This window comes from Armigeres subalbatus, chromosome 3 (assembly GCF_024139115.2).
Source record: "Armigeres subalbatus isolate Guangzhou_Male chromosome 3, GZ_Asu_2, whole genome shotgun sequence".
NCBI lineage: Eukaryota > Metazoa > Arthropoda > Insecta > Diptera > Culicidae > Armigeres > Armigeres subalbatus.
In genome coordinates this window covers 164,224,479-164,250,037 of record NC_085141.1, presented here as the reverse complement: position 1 = coordinate 164,250,037, position 25,559 = coordinate 164,224,479, and the positions used below count along the sequence as shown (strand labels likewise).

Genomic DNA, 25,559 nt, shown 5'->3' with positions numbered 1-25,559 from the left:
TAAATCTCAATCATTCAATCAAGCTCAGTCAATTAATCAACTAATCAATCAATCAATCCTAATAAATCAATTTCAATTAATAAAATCAATTACACTCATTAATCTTTATCAAACAACCTCAATAAATCTCAATCATTCAATGAATGAATCAATCAATCAATATCAATAAATTATCAATCTGATAAACCAATCAGTCAATATTATTCAATCGATCTATCAATCAATCTCAATCCATAAATCAATCCATCTCAATCATTCAGTCAAGCTCAGTCAATCAATCAATCAATCCTAATCGATCTAAATCAGTAAAAAAAATCAATCATTCTCAATCCATCAATCTCATTCAATAAAACCAATCAATCATTATTAAAAAAAAAAAACAATCTCGAGCATTCAATTAATCTTGATCAATCTCAATTAATCCATAAGTCAATCAATCTCAAATAATCAATTAATCTCGATTAATCAATCTCAATCAAGCAATCAAACAATCCTCACCAATCAATTTATCTTTCTCAATTAATCTCAATCCATCAATCATTCAATCAAGCTCAGTTAATCAACTAAATAATCAATCAATCAATCTTAATAAATAAATTAAAAATCAATCCATCAATCTCAATCATTCAATCAATGAATCACCAATCAATCTCAATCAATCTCTCAATCAAAAAATATCACTCAATCAATCAATCCTAATCAATCTCAATCGATCAAAAAATCAATCTTAATCGATCAGCCAATCAATCAATATTATAATCAATCTCAATAGATCAATCAATTAATCTTAATAATTCAATCAATCTCAATCAATGAATTAATCAATCTCAATCCAACATTATTACTCAATAAATCATAATCAATCTCAATCGATCAATTAATGAATCTCAATCAATGAGTAAAACCAATTTATCAATCTCAATTAATTAGTCAGTCTCAATGAATCGCCTGCTTTGAGCGTGCTTTCAGCGGCACACCAGGAGTTAACTTTCTGAAATCAATATGGCGAAAGGCATCTAAGGTTCGATTTCTCAAAATTAAGCAGCTTAATCGAAAAAATATTTGGTGGGCGTAGTAGCGGACACCATCCTTCATAACCGGTATCAAATAGTTTTTCATGAAAAGTTCCTATCACAAAAAAAAATCGTTGGTAGAAATAAAAGAAACGTTGGTAAATCAGTTAGTGATTTTCAGTAGAAAGTATAAGATTGCTAAAATAACAATTTGATAAATGTCACTTCGGTAAGAACTATGACAAGAGCCGACCTTTCAAAATAACATTTTACCTTTCAAAACAACGTTCTTATAACTTTCCAAATTACCTTTTGTTCTTTAAATCAAAAATGTATTTTATTATAGAATTAACTGTGAAACTTTCGAAATAACAATTGTTTTGCACTTTAAATTCAAATAAAAACCAAATTATTATTACTTATATAATCTTATATTTCACGAAAGTGTTAAAAACTTCTTTATCATTTCCTGTAATTTTATCACTCCATGCGCTCAAAAAGCTAGATAAAAATAATGAAACATTCTAAATTCTGAGAGTAAAATACTTTTCTTCACAATTGGCTAGCATGTTTTTGTTTCTAGTTCTAAGGAACCCATCGGAATATTACAGCTAATTATGTAACCTACAATTTTAGGTTTGCTTTCTCAAATTCTAGACGTACATATTAGTGTACTGTGAGTGAATGTGACCTTAACTTTCATCTGTATTACTATATCATTGTTAAAAGTAGAGACCCCCTGGAGACATATTTTGCGTTTTTTTTGCGCCTTTGCTAACACCGTAAAAGAACAGCGCTCCACTTATATTTAGTTTGGAAATGTTTCAGCTTCCCTAAACAAAAAGCCGGATAAATGTCTGCTTGACATGCATGACGAGCTAATCGAAGATCTGCTATCTTCAGTAGTATTCTGGCTAATATTGAGTGCAGGTTTGCAAGTTGTTTTGATGTGGTTCCAAATTTCGAATCAACGAGTAGTCTCCGCTCCGTACTATAGATTGACGAAAGATGCTTGCGAGTTGCAAGCCTAGAGAACCGGGCGACGAGATTCGTCCTAACCCGTTTCCCGCTTCCGGTTGACGTCAATAACCATCATCCAGCGGTGACTATACCGTTGCAGCAAATATTAGTTGTAGATCTGGAAAATGATCAGAATGCTCAGGATGGTGCAGATGAAGCAAATCAGCACTGGCAGAATCACAATGAAACGAAGCGACTTCCACGATCCGTAGGCCAAATGTCAGAGATCCGCACCGTCGTGTTCCGGATCGAACTGGTTCACCGAGTTGGCATTTGACTCGAACAGACTGGTGCTAACCATGTCCGATTGGTGCTCCGAGCTAACTAGGTAATTGCCTTCTGCATAGTCGATTTGGCTGCCGCGGCCGATTGTTTTGATTTCCCTCCGGAAAAGCAGAGACAACCCTTGTCGTCTGCCTAGTTTTTCTTCCCATTGTTGAGCTCGTTCATACATCGTTGGTAGTAGTCGTAGTCCTTCAGAATTCACACCGGTGGCTATCGGTGCTCTCGCAAATAATCCTGATTGTCCGGATGCAGACTCTTCAAACTTCGCGGCGAAAGCTTGCAGGTGCTGTTGTAGTTCACACAGAGATACGACATGCACAATTCCGCTAGCTGGTGAGCATCCAATGACCTCAAGCAGTGTTCAACTTCCCCACTGGATTCGTTCCGTGACATCCTCGTGAGATCCTCAATCACCTGCCGGCACTCTACCAGGTTTAGAAGCCGTTGCAAATAAAACCAATTTGATAGCTGCATGAAAAATTGTTATTATTAATATAAGTTTATTATGAATAAGTTTTTAAATTATTTACCGGATTTGCCTTGCAGCAAATATTAGTTGTAGATCTGGAAAATGATCAGAATGCTCAGGATGGTGCAGATGAAACTGGCAGAATCAATTAAACGAAGCGACTTCCACGATCCGTAGGCCAAATGTCAGAGATCCGCACCGTCGTGTTCCGGATCAAACTGGTTCACCGAGTTGGCATTTGACTCGAACAGACTGGTGCTAACCATATCCGATTGGTGCTCCGAGCTAACTAGGTAATTGCCTTCTGCATGGTCGATTTGGCTGCCGCGGCCGATTGTTTTGATTTCCCTCCGGAAAAGCAGAGACAACCCTTGTCGTCTGCCGTGCAGTCTTTCTTCCCATTGTTGAGCTCGTTCATACATCGTTGGTAGTAGTCGTAGTCCTTCAGAATTCACACCGGTGGCTATCGGTGCTCTCGCAAATAATCCTGATTGTCCGGATGCAGACTCTTCAAACTTCGCGGCGAAAGCTTGCAGGTGCTGTTGTAGTTCACACAGAGATACGACATGCACAATTCCGCTAGCTGGTGAGCATCCAATGACCTCAAGCAGTGTTCAACTTTCCCACTGGTTTCGTTCCGTGACATCCTAAATCACCTGCCGGCACTCTACCAGGTTTAGAAGCCGTGGCAAATAAAACCAATTTGATAGCTGCATGCAAAATAGTTATTATTAATATAAGTTTATTATGAATAAGTTTTTAAATTATTTACCGGATTCGCCTTGCAGCAAATATTAGTTGTAGATCTGGAAAATGATCAGAATGCTCAGGATGGTGCAGATGAAACAAATCAGCACTGGCAGAATCACAATGAAACGAAGCGACTTCCACGATCCGTAGGCCAAATGTCAGAGATCCGCACCGTCGTGTTCCGGATCAAACTGGTTCACCAAGTTGGCATTTGACTCGAACAGACTGGTGCTAACCATGTCCGATTGGTGCTCCGAGCTAACTAGGTAATTGCCTTCTGCATGGTCGATTTGGCTGCCGCGGCCGATTGTTTTGATTTCCCTCCGGAAAAGCAGAGACAACCCTTGTCGTCTGCCGTGCAGTCTTTCTTCCCATAGACTAACGCAAAATGAACTCCCCCAAGAAATTATGACGTTTGAGCGGGTCGCATAATGAACGCAAAATGAACTTTTGTTCGAGAAGACGACCCGCTCAAATGTCAAAATCCATCGGGTGAGTGAATTTAATGAACCGCTGCACAGGTCTATTGTTGAGCTCGTTCATACATCGTTGGTAGTAGTCGTAGTCCTTCAGAATTCACACCGGTGGCTATCGGTGCTCTCGCAAATAATCCTGATTGTCCGGATGCAGACTCTTCAAACTTCGCGGCGAAAGCTTGCAGGTGCTGTTGTAGTTCACACAGAGATATGACATGCACCATTCCGCTAGCTGGTGAGCATCCAATGACCTATATTTCCATACACCAAAAGGAACCAATTCAACACGATTCATTCGTTTCCACAAAAACATTTCGAACGCGATTGAAAAATTCGATAACAAAAACAAACATCGGAGAAAGAAAATAAATAAATACAAGCATAATTTTTCATAAGGACGTATGTAACAAAAGTAAACAAAACGAGGTTTTTAATACAACATGACAATCACACGCGACTTTATAAATATAATACGCATAGATTTTACTGATGTTAGATCTAAAAATTCTTTAATTTAATCTTTTTGCAAATCGACGTATGTAGAATTTTCGTTTTTTGGAGTCTCACTGTTACTTACATCGCTTTAACATATGGGAACTAAGAGTGACCTATGTACCAAAAAGCAAAACAAAACAAAACTGCAGTTGCGTCAATCGTGCACTATGGAAAACCGACCAATGTACAGCGACGTATGTAGAGCATAGCGGTGTATGTATAATTTTATCGTTTTTCACACGGAATTTGAATTAACTGAGCTATGATGTGAAGCACGCTCATTACGTGCCATGTATTGATGCATGCTAGCGGAAAAAATATTGAAAAATATTTAGTTTTAAACAGCTTTAGAAAAAGTTTTGCCAACTTTCTGTAAAGGATTTCTCGAATCCTCATAATTGTTACATACGTCGATATGAAAAATTATGCGTGAATAATCATAACTGACAACTGTTGTCAAACTGACGTGTTTCGAATTGAGGGGCTTCTCAACGGTCGGGTGATTTTAATAATTGTAATCGCTCACTCCCCACACGGAAGCTGGCAAATACCCATTTAATGGATTTCATATACCCATTTTTTGCATCAATACCAATATGTCAAATAATGGGTAAATTTTTATCAACACAAAAAGAGTATTTTCACCCCATTATAGAGAATGCCTTCTAGTTATAAATAATGGGTAAATCGTACTCTTCCAGAAGTTCGGACAGAAAAGCAGCCATTTTGCCTGTCTTCTGCGGCAAAAGAAAAATCCCTCGAAAAAAATCATAAAAACGGTAAAAACTAATTAATGTGGAACTATGGAGCAACCATAATGCTGGTTTATCAGGACAAGGTAAGTGGAATCTACTGGGAGCTCGAAAAGCCTCGCGAAAAGCTTAGAAAAAGTAATATGTTTCTATTGCAGAAAATCAGTATGAATGTAGCAGCAGCGGGTCAAAACAGCTCCCCAGCAGCAAGAAATTTAGGAGATGAACTTCACAATCGATGAAGGAATATTGAAATTGGAACCGAGGGATCTACTGAGTGTTTAGAACACCGCGTCCGGCATGATTTCAGTGGATAGAAAGAAAAAGAAAATCAAACAAATTAATGTATGGAAAGATTTGAATCCAGATGATGTGTAAGTTATCCATCATATTTGAATGGAATAAACAGCTACAATCCAACAAACTTTGGTGTTTTGTATTTCTACAAATTCCCTCCGAGATATTACAATACATTCAAATTCTACAGGGATTGTTTTGAAAAAAGTGGGTAAATTTAATACATTTTCTGTAACGAAACCAGGCGTAAAACTTACTTATTTTTTGAAGTTTAGTGGGAGTACCCATTAATGAGTAAATGCGATTTACCCATTAAATGAGTTATGCCGCTTTTCTTCAAAATGGGTACGAAAGTACCCATTAATGGGTAAATGGATGCTACCGTGCAGGGGTACTGAGTGGTGCTCGGAAAACTGGCCAGCATTCCGTCTATGTATTCGTCAATGATGAGACTGTCTAAGGAACGAATATTGTTATTATTTCCCTCTTGAGGATCCACTTGGGGTTTAGAGGCTGAATCATTAACTGAAAACTTCTTTGGATTTAGTTGCGGCTTCGTTTGTTCTTTAACCGGTCTGATGAGCTCTTAGGGATAGGTTTTGATTTTGAATTATCCGACCATTTCTTATCGTTTGCTCTTGAGTTCTGTAGTTTCGATTCTGGTTTGCTAGGTTTTATTTCATTTACAACGTTCGCGGATTTTTCCGAACCGAACATTTTGTTGTAATGCAACGTACACACCAATCAAGCAGTTTGACGAACATTGACTCCGGCCCCAAGAAAACGCTTCGGTTGCTGCTTTGTCTGAACGTGTGTGAAGTTGTTCGAACAACCATTTGACAGTTGGCGGCTCGGTTGGAAAAAATTAAAACGGTTTGATTTTGGTTTGAGTTGTCGGGGGTGGAGTCAAGGTTCACCGAACATGTTTGAGCATTTGTAGAAGTTGCACAAACCCCCATATATTTTTTGATGGTTGGTGCTCAAGTTGGCGCTTCGGTCGTTCGTGTGTGAAATTGTTGGTCGAATAAATTGATTGTTCGTGACGCTGTTGGTAAAACTTGATGGATGTCTGAACAAACGAGAGGTGGAGTCAATGTTGGTCAAACTGCTTGACCGTCTGTACGTTCCATAATGCAACGTACACACCAGTCAAGCAGTTTGACGAACATTGACTCCGCCCCCAAGAAAACCCTTCGGTTGTTGCTTTGTTTGAACGTGTGTGAAGTTGTTCGAACAACCATTTGACAGTTGGCGGCTCGGTTGGAAAAAATTAAAACGGTTTGATTTTGGTTTGAGTTGTCGGGGGCGGAGTCAAGGTTCGCCGAACATGTTTGAGCATTTGTAGTGAAGTTGCACAAACCCCCATATATTTGTTGATGGTTGGTGCTCAAGTTGGCGCTTCGATCGTTCGTGTGTGATATTGTTGGTCGAATAAATTGATTGTTCGTGCTGCTGTTGGGAAAACTTCATGGATGTTTGAATAAACGGGAGGTGGAGTCAATGTTGGTCGAACTGCTTGACCGTGTGTACGTTCCATAAAGCGATAAATTTGAAGCATCTATTTGCCGCCCAGCTTCAACGAGTTGTTGAAGATTCGCGATAGGCTTCCATAATAAATATTTCTTATAATCTCCTCGCATATCTTTTCCACGTCTAACTTTTCGGACTCGATCATCTGCGCTGTCATCGAACGGAAATATTTCTCCATATCATAATAATACACCCTTATTCTTGTTTACGTACGAACGCGCTTTCGAACGAAAGCTGATGCGCATTCTCGTTTACGCCAGCAAAATCAAATGGGGAAACGATTCGAACGAACTGCATTCGTTCGAAAGTTTCGTTCGTCCGTAAACAAGAATAGGGGTGATAGTCTTGGGACGATTCGTTCCTTTGTTGGCGACGCTGATACACCTTCGAACGCACGAGAGAATCTAACTCTGGGTGCACAAATGTTTTTCTCAACTCTTCACCCATGTGATCCCAGTCGTTCAAAAATCCCTGAGAACTCATTGACACAAACAAATTTAACCCTTTATAAGGCAGACGAATCTAAACAATAAATAAACAAAAACAACAATAGGACACAATGTTGACATGGTATTAAACTCAAATTTATGTTTGTTATACATTAAATAGTTCAGAAACATTGAAAAATTGGTGGCAATATAGTTGCCACTGCCCGTCAAGCGGGACAACATTGGTGGCAATATAGTTGCCACTGCCCGGCAAGCGAGACAGCATTGGTGGCAATATAGTTGCCACTGGCCGGCAAGCGGGAAAACAGGCAACAACAAAAATAAATAAAAGATTTTCAAAAATTAGATTTTACGTAAATCCAGTCAAATCAAGACACGTTACATTTTATGGTGAAGAGTCCTAGTCGGAAAACGCATTACAAGTGAAAAAAAAATGTTTTTGCACTTTTGTTCCCAAGGGGGGACAAAAAAATACAATTTCGTCAAAAATCCAAACACCAAATATACAGAAAGGCAAAGCTTTTTTCACGCTAATCAGGTAATAATCTAACACAGGAGATTCAAAATAATTAATACCAACGGGAAAAAATATATCTTTGTCGTTTTTTAACGAATTATAACTGAAAATCCTTCAGATTCCTATCATTAAGCTATTTTCTATTCATTTAATTGCATTGAAATTATAATTTTAAATTATCCAACTCAATACAAATCCTGATAAGTCCAAATAGTTCTCCACTCCCAATTGAAAACATTCTGAAATTTAAATTTCTCTAAAACATAATAAAATATTAGAATGATCTATTGTGATTCATGACTTCTCCATTTCAATCTATATTACAACCTGTCCTATCCTACCTGTGGCCATGCGTTGGCTTCGCTACTTCCAGTTGACGAGAAATTGGCTAATTTTCCGATCCCTTCTTCATATAATGGCTCCATGTAAAGAGCTATACCTGATAAGTATGCCGGGACATACAATCTGGGGCTCAGTCTGCAAAGCAGCCGATCCACTGTGAATCGTTAGAGGCGCACTGAAGTGCTCCAAATGTGATATGATACACAGATGAATATTATCTTCAATGCCGTCTACCCCCGTGACCTTGGCTAAGAAATAACAAACATAACAAAATCACATGAATAAAGTTTGAAACAAAAAGTAGGTGGAAATGGCCTTCCGTATCATTGGCGCCCAACGAGGACCCTCCTTAGTCTAACGGTAAGATGCGCGGCACAGAGAAACAGACGTCGCACTCAACACATGTTTCATCGTTCACCTTTTTAACGGTTGATTTAATTTCTTGTAGGTGGTCAATCGGCCACCGATGGCGCTTCCATCGATTTTGCTTGTGTTTGACGTTTGCGCACTACCGCCATCTGGTTGCTGCTTGGCCACACACAATGATTTTAGCATTGGGCGATAGTGTTTCTGCGACAATGATTTTGATTGAATTTTGTTCTAAGTGAGACGTCTGTTTCTCTGTGTGCGCGGCTTTAAAGCAAGGCCATGCTGAGGGTGGCTGGGTTCGATTCTCGGTGCCGGTCTAGGCAATTTTAGTTTGGAAATAATCTCAACTTCCCTGGCCATAAAAGGATCATCGTGTTAGCAAAAATGGCTTAAAAACTACGCGGATAATAACTGTGCTGCTGAATGAACACTAAGCAGCGAGGCGGGAAAGAAAAAGAGGCGCATTGTGAACCATACAAATTTTAATTACTATTTCTTACAATCACCAGTTATAACGAACAGATTTGCCGAAGGAATAAAGGAATCCATCCAGCCTTTTTTAAGTTAGGACACGGTGTCTCTATGAGGAAATATTATTTTTCAAAAATCAGTGTCTCTGAAACACCCACCACGCGAAAGTATATGCTCTCCTTCTTCATATAGTGGGTAAATTAAAATGTTCTATCGGGAGATCTAGAATAATTTTTTTTTTCACCATTTTTGGTGCAAACTCCATAGAAATTTCAAATGATAGCCGATTTAACCCTTCCTAAAATATATGAAAAAATGACCCCCGATAGAACATTATAAAAATGTACATATACGTGAAAGAGAAAATCAGAAGGGTTATATACAAGATACGACCGCCCGACGTAAACTACGTAAAACAGATCATAAGATAATTATTTTGGTTAGAGCCTAGAGTGATTGAAATGTTGACTTTTGCGCTTGCTTGAACGATAACATTTGCTGTTTTAGTGTACCACCTGAATATTCAACTGAATTGGTTATAATATAACTGAGTACGAGCAGTTTTAAGTTTGTATGGAAATTACTATAGAAATCGCCCCGTATGTGAGAGATCGTTTCGTGAGGCGGATCATTAACTATTTAGGGGGAGATCTCCCAGCGCCGGACACCTCCCAGGCTTCTAACGGCAAGGAATATCAGATCTTCATGTGATAAATTTTGTACAAAATTTGAAGTTGAATAAAAATTCTTCACACCTGTTTTGTTACGCTTACTTTAATTCAATTGTTTTTCTTCTTGCTAAGAAGCCACAGAAATTAGCAGAAACAAAAATTGAAGAGGACATTGAAAAGGGTGGGAATTTGGATTAGGATGTAAAAAATGCTGAAGAATCAAATAAGCTCCACTAACAGTTTTTAATATTCACAACTTAAAGCACGTGAATAATATTACTATTCTGAATGATGTCTTTACTCATGTAACAGGGACTTAGTCACATTTGAACATGATGCAATAGTGTCCGGTACTAGGAGACGTTTTTCTGAATCGTAAAATTTTTCACCAAAATTTATCGTCGAAAAACGTGTTCAAATGATCAAATATAGTTTGTATGAATCATCAATGGTCAATAGTAATTTTTTGTGTTTCTTTCTTCTATCTATTCTTCCCTTGAGGCAATATAACTCACGAAGAGGATGACCGATTTGCGGGATTTCCTCACTAATCGATTCGTATTGGGATCAGCTGTGTTTCTATATGCAGAAGCTTAGTAAATTTTAAAGGAAAAGTTGGGAAAATTGCCAAATACAATATTAGGGCGAGTTTGCAGAAAACCTGATGCTCGAAAAATGATCTAGAGTGCGGCGTCGCTCGCAATCAATGCAATAAATCTCGGGTACTTATTCAAAAGGACGTATGTGATTTTGTAAACAAAGATTCAAACGTCGATTTGTCCAATCTGATAGCACTCCCACGGAAACCATCACCACAGACAGGTAGGGGAAGCCTTCGGCTACCTGTTGGTGGTGTTGGTTGGCGTGGGAGTGCCATCAGATTGGACAAATCGACGTTTGAATCTTTGTTTACAAAATCACATACGTGCTTTTGAATAAGTACCCGAGAAATGACATTTCGAACGTTGAACGTAAAAACCCAAGCAACGCAGGGTACGTTCTGCTAGTATGGTGTAAAAGGAAACATAATCCGGATAGTTAAAGTTTTTTTTTTGTTAAATGATCCGGCACTGGAGGATCTCCCCCTGAATATAATCAACCCGAAGATTATAGAATATTGCTAAATCTGTATAACGATTGTTGTCGCGAACCGATCGGATTTTCGTAAGCAAAGTTAAAGAAAGTAAAAATGCTCATTATTGATATGTTATTCTTTTACGTGCTCACCAATCCATGCTGCCTAAATTAATAGTAGGATACACGCTAACTTTCACCTACTCAGTGACTGAGCAAAATAGCATTGCTCTCTCTTACTATGCCAAAGAAATTTCACTCAATTTCCGTCAAAAAAGTTAGAGTGTAACCTTATTTAAAGTTGGTAATCAATTTTAATATTCACCTCTTGCTTACATGAACATGTCCAGCATCTTTAGCAATTTTTCATAAACACTACTTTTTTGCTCCGACCGCGGTCATTGCCGTGGTTCTATAGAGATGAGTGACGTTTAACGCTCGCACACTGATGTGCAATTCGGCATGTGTAAATACATGTTTGTTTTCCTTCTGTTCATAACCTCAAAATTGATCGAGTCATCACAATGGTTGCGAAACAGTCGAAAAATATATGGAATTATACTCATTTTTACCCAAACTTTGCTGAGTAGCACCATCTAGGAGTGTTTGTTTTCCTTTTATCGCCACTCACACATTCAGACGTGAGAATCTCAATTTTGCACTTTTTGTGCGAATCACCGCACAAAAGTAGAGCGCAAGAACCAACCGCAGACGGTGTTCGTAACGAAACTGTAAAATTTTACTGGCTTGGAAAAGATTTGGATTTTTTAATGATTTTACGTTGATAATCAATAGTTCCAATAGGGTCAAAAAATTGCTGGAGAGTTGCCGATTCGATTGATAATAAAATCTCGAAAATCCATTTAAAGATAAAGGAGCTATTAGCGTTTGAAATCTATCCTAATTTCGTGACGGTCTCGAATTTGGAAATTTCCGTTTTACACCCTGTATCAGAGTCTTCCCCTTAGACGTAGTTTACGTCAAAAACCTATACTTTCGTGTAGTGGGTGTTTTACAGATACTGATTTTTGAAAATAAGCCTCTTCGGACAAAGACACCGAGAGGTGGATACGAACACATACTAATTCATTTTTATACTTATAGAAGAAGATGATGAAGCAGTAGAAAACAGTAAATCATTTAGGTATGTAAAGCATTATAGTGCATGGCTTACATTTATTTTTATTTTTATGAGTCACTAAAACCGCACGTTTTGGCTACATAAACAAATGCGTAAACTCTAACAGCATAACATATTACCCTTCTTTGCTAAGCTGTGATCGGCTATCACAAAAACCAGGATCGTGCGCCTTGAGAATTCGTTCCAATTCAAACAGATGATCGTCATCCACACCAGGATAAAGTTGCCTCATTGCATCTGCTAACTTATATACATATTCAATGTTCTTCCCACTTTCACCTGCTGCGCCTTGTATTTGGTTAGCAATTTGTTCTAAACTATCGTTGTGCCCAGCAAAAGACGGGTTATCCTGCGTAGCTAAATAGATCAGTATAGTTTTTGGTTCGTTGATCTGTGTTTCACTCTCAGGATAGGGATAGAACTCAACCTTGTGTCGTTCATAGCCATTTTTTTCTCGGTGATCTAGATGATTCAAGACGTCAATTTTCTTACTTTCAGCAATTCTGTACCCCATTCCCCAGACCTTTGAGTCAGGGTTTTTCGATTGTACAAGCGTGACCACACGACCAGGCTATAAAATACAATAGATTTAATGACTATTTTTGTTAGGGGATAACAACTACCTACTGCGTCTGGCAAGTACTGTTTTGTAGTATAATAGTATATAGTGATTAAGAATAATTATACCTTTTCATGTGTGCCTCTATGATCTATGCTGTTTTGGTAAAATCTTCTCTGATATCCCTTTATGAACCCTGTCCGCATCTCTTCATAAGGAAAGTCTGCTTTCCAAACCAGCGATCCGTATCCAAATATCCATGTGTCGCTATCACAAACGCCGTGAACTTCATTCGTACTCATTTTGAAACAAACAGGAACGACCAGAGATCGATGATTTGGGATAATACTGATAATAGACTTCAAATTTACGAGAGCACCTAAATTTTTACATGTCATCGAATGTCTGACATAATAACGATAGCTAATGAATTATGATTGCCAAAAAGGACACTGTGAGAAAACTCACCATATGATTGCTTCGATTGTATTAGTGGGATTGTATTAGATTGTATTGCATAGGGCCTATTCGCAAATTACGTACCGATCTAAGGGGGTTCCCTTTACGGTGGTTACGGTCAAAGTTTCTGCGTAAAGAAGACCTGCTTACACTGACTCTAACTGATGCTCATGCTATTATGTTGGCAACTTGCCATTTTGTTCAACTGATATTTTTTATGCAAATATTTTTTTATTTATATGATGCTAAAGAGGACGACCCCTCCTCCCCTTTATTATAACAGTTAGAATATTATAGGCGCTTCAATGGAAAACCAACAATGGAACAACAGATAAATTACTACATATTGATCAATTATTCATCGTTATTTTTATTCTTTGGTTTTAAGTAAGAAAGCTATTACGATACGATACGATACGATATTATATCTATTCTGCTCAGCTCTTTACTCTTTCGTTCTTTGTTCGTTGCTTGTTGTTGGCCTTCACCTTCAATATCAAATTTATTGTTTTGATTTGCATATTCTCAAGTAAGAAAATTGGCCTGAAATAAAAAAAAAACAAGGAAATCTGACAAAAGTACAGCCTTTAAAAACATGTTGAGCTTAAGATTTGGAGCTCCATTAACAATCTAATACTTATACTACATCTACTATCCAACTAGATTCACATTTAAATCGAGAACTTTGGCTCGGTAATATTTTTTATCGATTTTAACCGGTAAACATGAATTTGAACCGAGAGGTCAGTTAAGTTTGAAAAATACTGAGTATTTTTCGACATTTCCTCGTTGATATAGCAAACCGAGTACTCAGTAAATGGTTCAATTTTTTACTGAGCAGACTGCCGAGAGCTCAGCTGTTGAGAAATCGGTAATTCGTATACCGAGCTCGTTAAATTAAATTATTGGGTATTTTTTGAGCTATCTCTTTCTCTTTGCAGAAAAATTCAACAATTTTTTGAAGTTCGACGGCATAACTCATTAATGGGTTATGCCGCCGAGCTTCAAAAATGAGCAAATTTTTCTGCAGAGAAAAAGAGATAGCACAAAAAAGTACCCATTAATGGGTAAACGAAAATCTCCGTGCAGCTTTTAATTACAATCATATCCTGGATCATAATATCTATCCGGAAAGTTAAAGCTCCGGTGCGACATCTGGAAAAAAGTTTAGAGTGACGATGATGGAAATTTAACACGGATAATATAGCAAATAAAATTTAAAATGCATTTTTAAAATTCAGAACAATATTTAATTAAAAACTATTTGGTATGCGGGATTAGACTTTCAATGAGCTATACAATATTTTTTCATGTACAGATTATCTAATTTCTACAACCAAAACCTAATTAGTTTTAAGTAAAATTTTACAATTTTTATGGAAGTATTTTAAATTTAATTTCCTATACTTCGTTACCTATCACAAATCGCCAAGGTAAATTTCAGTGATGTCACTCATGTTTGTATTTTTCGTTTGTATATTTCGCGAATTATGCGCATTGTCTCGCAAACAAATAAATTACTAATCGCATGAGATCGCATGCATACATACACACCGCAGTAGTCATAAGTGCTTACACTGTTACACTGCAAGCTGCAAGACAAGACTCAAAATATGTCAAGATTCTTTGTAAATTCGTTTGAAGATTACAATGATTCGAAACATAGTGGCCAAGAGCTTATCAATAAAAGTAGGGTTATCCAATTGATAAAGAATTATGTACAAATCATTTTGGTTGAAACTAAGAAAAGTAAATTTAAACTTCGAGATGATCTATATGTGGGAGATGCCGGTAAGTAGACTTTAATCAATTATTAGGGTTGTTGAAAATCTCTACGAATTGTTAAAAAAAAACTTTTTCCCTTATGCTGTTCCCTCTTTTTTACCCATTTGAGCTGGTGTGCAGTGCACCATCAAATTTGGCACCTTCCTTTTCCAGCTTTTGTGGCATTGTATCGACAACAGATTCTCAGATTCTTCCCTGCTTAAACAATTGCAAAAATGTGTATGGACTGTGGGCATTCGCCATACACTGTACAGCTCAAAATAATGATATCACTGATTATTTAAACATAACTTCATTTCTACATTTACATTTTTATATTTTTCAGGAATTGCATTCATGTTCTGGAAAATATGTCAATCAGCCGATTTGAAGGACTTATTTCCATGCTTGGAACATGCTTCATTCTACATAAATCGAGCAAAGAAATTTTCAAGTTTCCAAGGATCGAGTAGCAGAGCCGATATTGGATTCCTCTGTGGGAATGCTGGCATAGCGGCCGTGTCGGCCGTAATCGCAAATGAAATTGGTAAACCAGAAGAAGTATCTCGAAGTATTGCCGAATTTCAGAAGGGGCGTGAAGTGTGCAGATCAATGAGCTACGATGCTGATGAAGTTTTAGTTGGAAGAGCTGGATATTTGAGCGGTGCCTATTGGCTTAATCAAGTGATATCGCCGAAACCGATAGCAAATGAGATAATTGAGGATGTATGTAACATTTTGATAGAACGTGGACGTGAATATTCCAAGGCACACAAGGCTCCTCTTCCACTGATGTATGAGTACCATGATAGTGATTATTTGGGAGCTGCACATGGCCTATGCTCAATCCTACATATGATTCTGGAATCTCCATGGTTTAATCTCAACAACGGCAGTTTCAATAACATCCCGAAGACAAAACTCAATGATATCAAACAATCAGTGGCGTACTTCGCCAGTATTCAAGATGCAGATGGCAATTTTCCAACAAGGCTGTTCAATTCAAATAAAAAATTGATTCATTGGTGTCATGGATGCTCCGGTGCTATCTATTTGTTAGCAAAAGCTTTCTTGCTATTCAAAGAAGAGAGCTATCTTGAAGGATGCCGAAAGTGTGCAGACTCGATTTGGCGACACGGCCTGTTACGCAAAGGTCCTGGAATATGTCATGGTATCGCTGGAAATGGATATGCATTCTTGCTAATGTATCGACTCACAGGAGAGCGGAAATATATATATAGAGCATCAAAATTTATGGATTTTTTGAGCACGGACACATTTTTAGATGGCGCACGCACGCCTGATCGACCATACAGCTTGTACGAAGGATTGGCTGGAACAGTTTGCTTTTTGGTGGACTTTCTGAACCCTCAAACATCGTACTTCCCATTCATGGATATTTTTACTGTGAAGTATAACTCCTAATAAAGTCAAAAATATTGAAATTTGATTTACAAAAAAAATTAAATCCTATCAGGTACATTTAACCAATAAAAAAGTATGTAGTCAGTCATTTAATCGGAACTTGACTCATTCATCATTAGGGGTGATCGGGACAATATGGGCCACCTAAGGAAATCGTTCCAAAAAGCGCTGAAAAGAAAAAAAAATCACCGTTCAAATGTAGTTGACTTATACTAGGGAGTGTTACCTTTCATATTACATCGATGAATGATGAAAAATGCGTTTGGAAATTGTTGGAATGCACTTTTGAAAATGTATTGATTTTATTGTGTATTCCCCACTATACGGGGCAATATGAGCCACCATGTGGGGCAGTATGGGCCATCTATCCAAAAGGTTTTTTTTGGGAGAGAAAAGTGTCGTAATATGGAGGAATATGATATGCCTACAACAGTTTAAAGTATTTCATACCAAATAAAATTAATAAACCGCCCACCAGCGGACCGGACCGATTTGCCACTCTTTACCGTTTGAACAGCCACATTTCAATTGGTCAATAATAGTCATTTTTTCTGTTTCGATCGCAGTAATGCGGTGTTGTAATTTATCCGTAATGAATCTAACATAGATGATAATATTCTTGTATTCGGAAACTAAAATTTAAAATTGATCGCATATAGGCCAAATATCTTGCTCTGTTCAGGTACCGTGGACCCCCGATAATTTGAACGGTACCTCATTTAAATTAACGAGGTTCATTTTCAATTTCAACTTCTGGTTACTCTATGAGCATCAGAAAAACTGGTTTCTGGCAGCCCTCTTTGCTGGTTTGTTTTGATTCTGCGTTCCATTTTTATTTTCTCGATTCCACGTGCTAAATGACGTTTGAACCATTATTAATTTGAATGATGTTCAAACCAACGGGGTTCAAATTCAAAAGTGTTCAGATTAAAAACGGTCATATTACCGGGGGTCCACGGTATGCCCATATTGCCACATAGATAGTGGTTTTGGAAAACAAAAGTTTTATGATAAATTCAGATTTGTATCAGTACAAACATGTGTACACAATATTCAATTATTATATCTTTTGATTGTGCTGCATTTTTGATCTGTATTTTAATTAGTTTTGTGGTAAAACCTTATTTATAAACTTCACATCTTATAATAATTTTGCCTTTGCAGTCAAAATTTACATTTTCAAGTATATTTTTATGTTCGAATTGAATTTTAATGCGGTTTTCACGTTGAGACATATGTGGAGCATTCTCTTGAAGATCATATGGCTTTTACATGATAAAACTTGTCAATAAGCTCAAAATGAGAGTGGCTCATATTGCCCCGTATGTTCATATTGCCCCTACAACTGCTCCTACTTCATTGAAAAGGCTAATTTTCAAAATTGGTACCTAGGGGTGATCGGGGCAATATGGGCCACCTAAGGAAATCGTTCCGAAAAGCGCTGAAAAGCTCAAAAAACATCGTTTAAATGTAGTTGACTTATACTAGAGAATGTTACCTTTCATATAACGTCGATGAATGACGAAAAATGCGTTTGGAAATTGTTGGAATGTACTTTTGAAAATGTATTGATTTCAATGTGTGTTCCCGACTATACGGGGCAATATGAGCCACCATATGGGGCAGTATGGGCCACCCATCCAAAACGTTTATTTAGGCGAAAAAAGTATCGTAATATGGAAGAATATGATATTTCTACAACAGTTGTGAGTATTCCATACCGAATAAAATTAAAAAAACCGCACAACAGCGGACTGAACCGATTTGCCACTTTTCACCGTTTGAACAGCCATATTTCAATTGGCCAACGGTCATTTTTTCTGTTTCAATCGCAGTAATGCACTGTTGTAATTTTTTCGTTTTGAATCTTACATATATGATAATATTCTTGTATTTGACTACTGAACTTTGAAATTGTTCGCATATTAGGGCCTGATATCTTGCTCTGTGCAGGTATGCCCATATTGCCCCAAAGATACTGGTTTTAAGAAAAAAAAGTTTTATGATAAATTCAGATTTGTATCAATACAAACATGTGTGTACAATATTCAATTTTAATATATCTTTTGATTGTGGTGTATTTTTGACCTGTATTTCAATCAGTTTTGTGTCAAAACTTTATTTATAAACTCCAAATCTTATAATAATTTTGCCTATGCAGCGAAAATTTACATTTTCAAGTGTATTTTCTTGTTTGAATTGAATTTTAATGCGGTTTTCACGTTGATGCATATGTGGAGCATCCTCTTAAAGATCATATAACTTTTACATGTTAAAACTTGTCAATAAGCTCAAAATGAGGGTGGCTCATATTGCCCCGTATGTTCATATTGCCCCTACTGCCCCTATAATGCATTGTGTTTTTTTTCACAATTATGTCTTCAAGTATTATATTGCTTAAAGTCGATTATTTACAGTGAAAGAATAAGCACCATAGTATCACTTTTTGTCTTTAGGGGCCGTACATATATTACGTAAGCACTTATAGGGGGAGGGGGTCGGTCAATATTAGGGTGGCTCAAAAAACACTTTTATAAATTTTTTGATGGGCCGCCCTCTTATTCGGTTCTATTTGATGCCCTGATGCTCTGGACAAAATTTCAGCCAAATCGGTCAACGTTTGGGTGGTGCTAAACTCGATGGAAGTTTATATGGAAAAATGTATGCAGAAACATCCAAAAACAGTGATTTGCAGTTGGACGGCACAATTTACGATCAAGAATCATGATACTCATTCAGTTCTTGTAGAATTAAATACAGAATGTTATGCTGAAAACCGCGAGAAGATTAGAGTTTATTAGACAAAGATATTAGCATTTTACTGGAGTGTTGTAGGGGTGAATTTATTTCTTTTCAAAGGTAAAAGAAACGAAATTTGCTCAAACCCCGTATCAGAGAAATGCTAATAACTTAGCCGAGCAAAGTCTAAACTTCTCGCGGTTTTCTGCATAACATTCTGTATTAAATTCTTCAAGATCTGAATGAGTATCATAATTCTACATCGTAAGTTATGCCGTCCAACTGCAATTCACTGTTTTTGGATGTTTCTGCATACATTTTTGCATATAAACTTCCAACGAGTTTAGCACCGCCCAAACGTTAACCGATTTGGCTGAAATTTTGTCCAGAGGATCAGGGCATCAAATAGAGCCGAATAAGAGGGCGGCCCATCAAAAAAATTGAAAAAAGTTTTTCCCATACTAATTTGAGCCACTCTAGTCAATATCTTACGCTCCATATAAATAAAAAATCATTTGTATGAAACAAATCTTACATGGGGTTAGGGGGGGGGGAGGATCGAAACATCCAGAGAAATTGCTTTCGTAATAAGTGTACGACCCCTTAACATATTAACGATACACAAACTGTGACCGTTAATCGTGTTTTCGTGAGGCACGCAGAACTTTCGCGGAGTCTAGATTGTTTTGTTCTGTTTCATGCAGTCGGCAAGAAAAACCAAATTGATTAGTAAGCATGCGATAGTGTGTTGCTTCAATCGATCTACACGATACATCCGGCATACCGTTTACTGAAACGAGCCCTGCTACACTTTATACTCAGTAATTTCTAGTAGGAATGCAGATGACTCGTCGGCTTCCATCAAAGCTTATCACGTCAACATCTTGGCCGGTGCTGGTATTGCCTAATTTTGGGTCACCAGTTTTTACACAGTGAAGGTGATGTTAGTCACAAACATCATCTGTGTTGGTTCTCTGTGTAATTACTGCTGACCTTGCAATAACGGAGTAGCAACCGTGGGCGATCAATAATCATGCTTATGCTCATTAGAGTAGGGCGTCATCCGCGTCATGGTCATTTTTCAAATCATTGGTTTTCCGATACCATTCTAGGGCCCAAACAACTGTGCAAAATTTGGGCCCGAATGGTTGCTTCTTCGCTTTCCGCATCGCGTTTGAAGTTTGTATGGAAGTTAATATAGGAAAACGTATATTTATGTATTTTTAGTTCTAGAGGTTTCAGTTCATCGTTAACCAACTCCAAGTACGTTGCTGAAACGTCCACGAAAAAAGTGAAAACGCTTCGAAGATTGATTGTTCAAACCATATGCAAAAAATCGTACATCCTGCGAGGACTGCCGAACTACGTGGACCAATCATTAAACTGGGTGTTATTTAAAAATTATTGATCTTATAGGAATTTTTAGCTAATGAGAGTTATCCGGAATCATTTCCCAAAGTAACAAATCCGACAAAAAGAAAGTGCACAACGCACCCACGAGGTTAGCTGCGTGTCCTTGCAGCATCGAACATCATGACTCGCTGTTTTTAGAAGAACACCGTAGTATCGTGCCAGCGCATTGCCGGCTTTCCAGGTGGCCTTACCACGCCCTATGTCCTCGGAAGGTGGTAAGGGTCGACTTCGCGCCTGCTTCTCCTCTTCTCTTCTCTCTCTTCTCTAATGCATTACTCCTTATAAAAACCCAACTTAATTCACCGAGTGGTGATACTGCCTTTCTCGCATTTAGCCAAGAAACCAACCTTATATGGCGCTTATATTTCCATTTTCCTAGTAACTTTTAAACGCAATGGTCGATCGTTATCAAATTCAATAGTGATCAACAAGGCTTTGTCCCCTGTCGAATGCAACTTGTTGAGAGTAAATTAAGAATTACTATATGAAAAAGTGGCTAATGTTTTTCGGTTTTCATGTGCACACACACACATACACACGGACAGACAGACATTTGTTCAGTTCAACGAGCTGAGTCGATTGGTATATAACATCATGGGTCTTCGAGACTTTGGAGTGAAATGATAGCCTTTCGGTACAAATTTGTTGTACGAGAAAGGCAAAAAACGTTTTGAAGGCAGGTATGGAAATACGAAATTCAAATTGCTGGATAGTTAACTCCAGGAAACACGTTGACAATCAACTATCATGTCAGCGTACTTCAAGCTACGGAAAGTATTGAACGAAACTTGGAACTGAATCACATTTGTTTCCAAGGTCGATGAAGAGAAACTGCAACATGTTGTTTTTACCCAAAATTGGGTGATTTTGCATTGACACTTGGTGCGCTTTGGCAGAACACCGACCATATGATCATTTGGAAAAATAGCTTAGAGTACTTTCTGATACTGATACTGAATACTGATCTGAAAAGATGGTGTTGCAAAAGAATTATCTGCTGTCAATCATAAAAGAGCAGAAATAGTAGTATCGTCTCATAATCAGCTACGGCGATTAAACCCGCAAAATTAAAAGCCTTTACAAGTATGTTTTACGAAAATATCGACAATAATAAAATGTTTCGTTAAAAAAAAAACATTTTAATTCACCGAGTAGTGATGCTGCCTTTCCCGCATTTAGTCAAGACTCAAACCTTATGTGAAGCTTATATGGTTCGATGTACCATTTTCTTCATAACTTTTAAACGCAGCGGTCGATCGTTATGAATTTCAATAGTGATCAACAAGGCTTTGTCCCCAATCGAATTAAACTTGTTGCGAGAAAATCGGTTAAAGATTACTATATGAAAAGTTGTCTAATGTTTTTCTTAGCTTTTGTGCACACACATACACACGGACTGACAGACATGTGCTCAGATGTTCCGCGAAGCTAGTCTGTTCCGGGAACCAGAGAGAGAGGAACGTAAGGCGGTGTTCCGGGAAGCTAGGACCGCATAAACGGGCTATCCAACTTATCAAGTCAAACTGCTATAAGGAGCTGTGCCGAGAAGCAGACGCCAACCCCTGGGGGGACGCGTATCGGGTCGTGATGGCGAATGTGGAGGGTCTTTTCCCGGAACATGATCCGACCATGTGGCCGCCAACACCGTACGACGAAGAAGAAGAAGTAAACCCCGTAGATCGACAAGTGTCCAATAGCGAGCTTGCAGAAGCGACTAAAAACCTGAAAGCGAAGAAAGCCCCGGGTCCAGATGGAATACCGAACGTTGCGTTCCTGGCATACCCGGACATGTTCAGGAAGGCGCTGCAAAAGTGCCTGGACGAAGGCAATTTTCCAGAAATGTGGAAGATCCAGAAGCTGGTGTTGCTGCCTAAGCCAGGATAATAACCCGGCAATCCGGCCGCGTACAGGCCTATATGCCTGTTAGACACGCTCGGGAAGCTCCTTGAGAGAATCATCCTCAATAGGCTGACGAAATATACAGAGGGAGAACGCGGATTGTAGAATATGCAGTTTGGATTCCGCAAAGCTGTATCGACGGTGGATGCAATTCGAACAATGATCGAGAGTGCTGAGAAGGCGTCCAAGCAGAAGAGACGAGGAGATCGGTACTGCGCAGTGGTCACGATAGACGTGAAGAACGCATTCAACAGCGCCAGCTTTGGAGCCATCGCGGCGCCGCTGCACAGAATGCGGGTCCCCAACTATCTGTCCAATATCCTGAAAAGTTATTTTCAGAGTAGAGTTCTGATGTACGATACGAACGAAGGACATAAATCGATGCGAGTTACAGCGGGTGTTCCCCAGGGCTCCATACTTGGTCCAACTCTTTGGAACGGGATGTACGACGGAGTGTTGACTTTGCAGCTACCTGAAAGAGAGAGAGAAGCCAGCTTACTGACTGATCGTTTATTTACTATGTCTTCTTCTTCTTTTTTTGTGTGGAAACCATGGAAACTCAACAAATCAAAGTAACATTTCATAACGTCGGAAGCAACATTTTTCACTTCAATGAAAACTTGTTCGAATTATCTGATTTCAATGGTTATGAACTTCCTAACGTGGAACAAAACCGATATCGCATAATACGGGATCATTCACATGGATAATAACGGGTTCAATTAACTGTAGCAGATATAAGAAAAGTTGCGGACATAATTTTGGCTACGACCATTTGAAGTTGCATTGCAGTGTTTACTTTTTCGGTTCGCAGTGACTGGATCGCGGTGACATTAGGATGAACGTAAATAAAGCGAGCTGTCTTCTCTCTCTCAGGCAGCTACCCAGGAATGTGAAAATCGTGGGTTTTGCGGACGACGTGTCACTAGCGATGATGGGCGAGACTCTTGAAGTAGTGGAGGTGTTGGTGATGAAGACGATAGCCATGATCGAACGCTGGATGAGCGGTGCTAAGCTGCAGATAGCTCACCACAAAACGGAGGTGCTATTAGTCACCAACTGCAAAGCGATCCAGCGGATGGAGATCGTCGTCGGAGGCCATGCGATTCATTGCTTCGAAGGGATCACTGAAGCACTTGGGAGTGATGATTGACGATCGGCTAAATTTCAACAGCCACGTTGACTACGCCTGGGAAAAGTCGGCGAAGGCAATGAACGCAATAGCGAGGATCATGCCAAACGTGGGCGGACCAAGAAGCAGCACTAGGCGTCTGCTAGCTAGTGTCTCGTCATCGATACTGCGGTATGGGGTTCCTGCTTGGGGCAATGCACTGCAAACCAATCGGAACCGGGAAAAGCTGAAAGGTGTGTTCCGGCTGATGGACTGATGGTGAACTTTCACCCTTTCACCAGAGTTTCTGTCGGGTCGCGGATGCTTCTGGAAGTACTTACATCGGTTTGGACATACTAATTCACCGTTATGACCAGAGTGTTAGAATGTCGAAGAGACTCCAGAACACGTGGTATTCGATTGCCAAAGGTTTGCGGAAGTACGTAGAGGAATGCCTGCCCTACGGGCGAACACTATCGCAGAGCGAATGTGTCACGAAGAAGGCACGTGGAATGTGGTCAGCACCCAAGCAACCAGAAGTTCGGATGAGAAGGGCTATTTTGGCTTAATCTGCTCTCATTTTAAGTAATTTTTTGTATGGTGGGAGCGTAAAAGTGAACTTTAAAGTTCCGTTAAGGATGCTTGGAACTTGATGTGAACCATAGTGAACCAATTAGTTCGGTTAAGAGTAAATTTAAGTAAAATCTGAACTTCTGTTTGCTTGGGCAGAGTCGTGACGCAAATACTGTCAGAGCTGCAGCGTAGATGGATAAGTGACCAGCGAATAAGCGTAGTCTCGGGGGAAAATCTAGTGTGAGTCCAGTGCAGTACTTGGCCTCGGGTCGTCGAGGCGCCGGCGAACCGGAATCGTTGGACCGACCTCGGCACTCGAACAGCCAACCTGCTGAAGAAAGAAGAAGAAAGCGCTTCGGGTATGTAGGGCACCGCCAGTGCGGACGTCATCCAACACCGGAACTGTCGGACTACCTCTGCAACCCAAAGACGAAGTAGGCGCAATGCGCGAAAGCGTCCCCTGCGATAGCCACCGGTAGTCGTGGCACCATCAGTGCGGAAGTTTCCTTCACCGGAACTGGTGGAACACCCTCGACGCTGGGGAAAGTCAGGAGGATTCGCGTTAGGGAAGTTTTTGGCACGACCGCCGAGGGATCGAGTAGCAGTGGAGTAGCTAGCCAGTCGGCGAACTAGCATAAGCTAGGGGCTGGAATTTTAGAAGAAGTGCATGAGCACAGACAAAATTTTTATTTTCAATAATATAATATACAATATGATTATATCAACAATGGGACGTATCTAGGTTGTGGGAGGGGGTTGAAAAGGGGGTCGTTTTGTATATCTAAATTTGACTATTGGCTTGTATATCAACTTCCTGAATTCAAATGATTATATTACTGTTATATTCATACAAAATAGGATATGAAGAAATATGTACGTAGCTTGTATGGGAAGGACTGGAATAGGGGTGTTCTACATATTTAATGTTATTTCCATGAATCAATTATTTTCTTTGGAACAAATTCACACACTTCTCGCTTCAAGAACTTTTCCGTGGAAGTCCGTTTCCTATTTTCTTTCATGCAATTACTTGATTGATAGTCAATTAAGCTATTGCATTTGAGACCAAACGGATTTTCGGATAAACTGATACGGTTGATCAAGGCGACGATGGATCGGGTGATGTGCGTAGTTCGAGTTTCAGGGGCATTCTCGAGTCCCTTCGAAACGCGTAGAGGGTTACGGCAAGGTGATAGTCTTTCATGTCTGCTATTCAACATCGCTTTGGAGGGAGTACTACGAAGGGCAGGGATTGACACGAGTGGTACGATTTTCACGAAGTCCGTCCAGTTATTTGGTTTCGCTGACGACATTGATATCATGGCACGTAACTTTGAGAGGATGGAGGAAGCCTACATCAGACTGAAAAGCGAAGCTAAACGGATTGGACTAGTCATCAACACGTCGAAGACGAAGTACATGATAGGAAGAGGCTCAAGAGAGGTCAATGTAAGCCACTCACCACGAGTTTCTATCGGTGGTGACGAAATCGAGGT

At 39.0% G+C, this 25,559-nt stretch overlaps 3 protein-coding genes and 1 long non-coding RNA gene across 5 annotated transcripts in view; 1 reads left to right on the top strand and 3 right to left on the bottom strand.

Moving 5' to 3' along the window:
• Positions 1–1,322: 1,322 nt before the first annotated feature.
• On the bottom strand, positions 1,323–4,458 carry LOC134219177 (uncharacterized). The gene is made up of 3 exons (XR_009981506.1): positions 3,560–4,458; positions 2,849–3,497; positions 1,323–2,786 (listed from the first exon to the last, which is right to left on the bottom strand). It is a non-coding gene; the product is annotated as an uncharacterized LOC134219177 (long non-coding RNA).
• Positions 4,459–12,119: 7,661 nt separating this feature from the next.
• On the bottom strand, positions 12,120–13,165 carry LOC134225758 (putative glutathione-specific gamma-glutamylcyclotransferase 2). 2 transcript variants are annotated; one of them, XM_062706111.1, is made up of 3 exons: positions 13,149–13,165; positions 12,809–13,085; positions 12,120–12,692 (listed from the first exon to the last, which is right to left on the bottom strand). In XM_062706111.1, exons 2-3 carry the CDS (start codon positions 13,076–13,078, stop codon positions 12,237–12,239), a joined length of 726 nt encoding a protein of 241 aa, XP_062562095.1. In that variant the 5' UTR covers positions 13,079–13,085; positions 13,149–13,165; the 3' UTR covers positions 12,120–12,236. The 2 variants fall into 2 exon arrangements, with proteins under 2 accessions (XP_062562095.1, XP_062562094.1); XM_062706110.1 differs by lacking the exon at positions 13,149–13,165 and having other exon boundaries at positions 12,809–13,142.
• Positions 13,166–13,475: 310 nt separating this feature from the next.
• The window catches only part of LOC134225757 (large ribosomal subunit protein uL29m), a 38,868-nt gene continuing 26,784 nt past the window's right edge, over positions 13,476–25,559 (bottom strand). Inside the window, exon 4 of the mRNA XM_062706106.1 lies at positions 13,476–13,682. The gene's annotated coding sequence lies outside the window, so the exon portion shown is untranslated. The remainder of the gene's footprint in view (positions 13,683–25,559) is intronic.
• LOC134225756 (lanC-like protein 3 homolog) lies at positions 14,608–16,421 on the top strand. Its single transcript, XM_062706104.1, has 2 exons — positions 14,608–14,930; positions 15,250–16,421. The coding sequence occupies exons 1-2, from the start codon at positions 14,753–14,755 to the stop codon at positions 16,326–16,328; spliced, it is 1,257 nt and encodes a 418-aa protein (XP_062562088.1). The 5' UTR covers positions 14,608–14,752; the 3' UTR covers positions 16,329–16,421.

Excerpts from the sequence above, each read along its gene's own strand:
- LOC134225758 (XM_062706111.1), bottom strand. The coding sequence starts at position 13,078 with ATGACATGTAAAAATTTAGGTGCTCTCGTAAATTTGAAGTCTATTATC. Across the intron at positions 12,693-12,808 it reads ATAGAGGCACACATGAAAAG|CCTGGTCGTGTGGTCACGCT; the intron begins GTATAATTATTC and ends TGTATTTTATAG.
- LOC134225756 (XM_062706104.1), top strand. The coding sequence starts at position 14,753 with ATGTCAAGATTCTTTGTAAATTCGTTTGAAGATTACAATGATTCGAAA. Across the intron at positions 14,931-15,249 it reads TCTATATGTGGGAGATGCCG|GAATTGCATTCATGTTCTGG; the intron begins GTAAGTAGACTT and ends TATATTTTTCAG.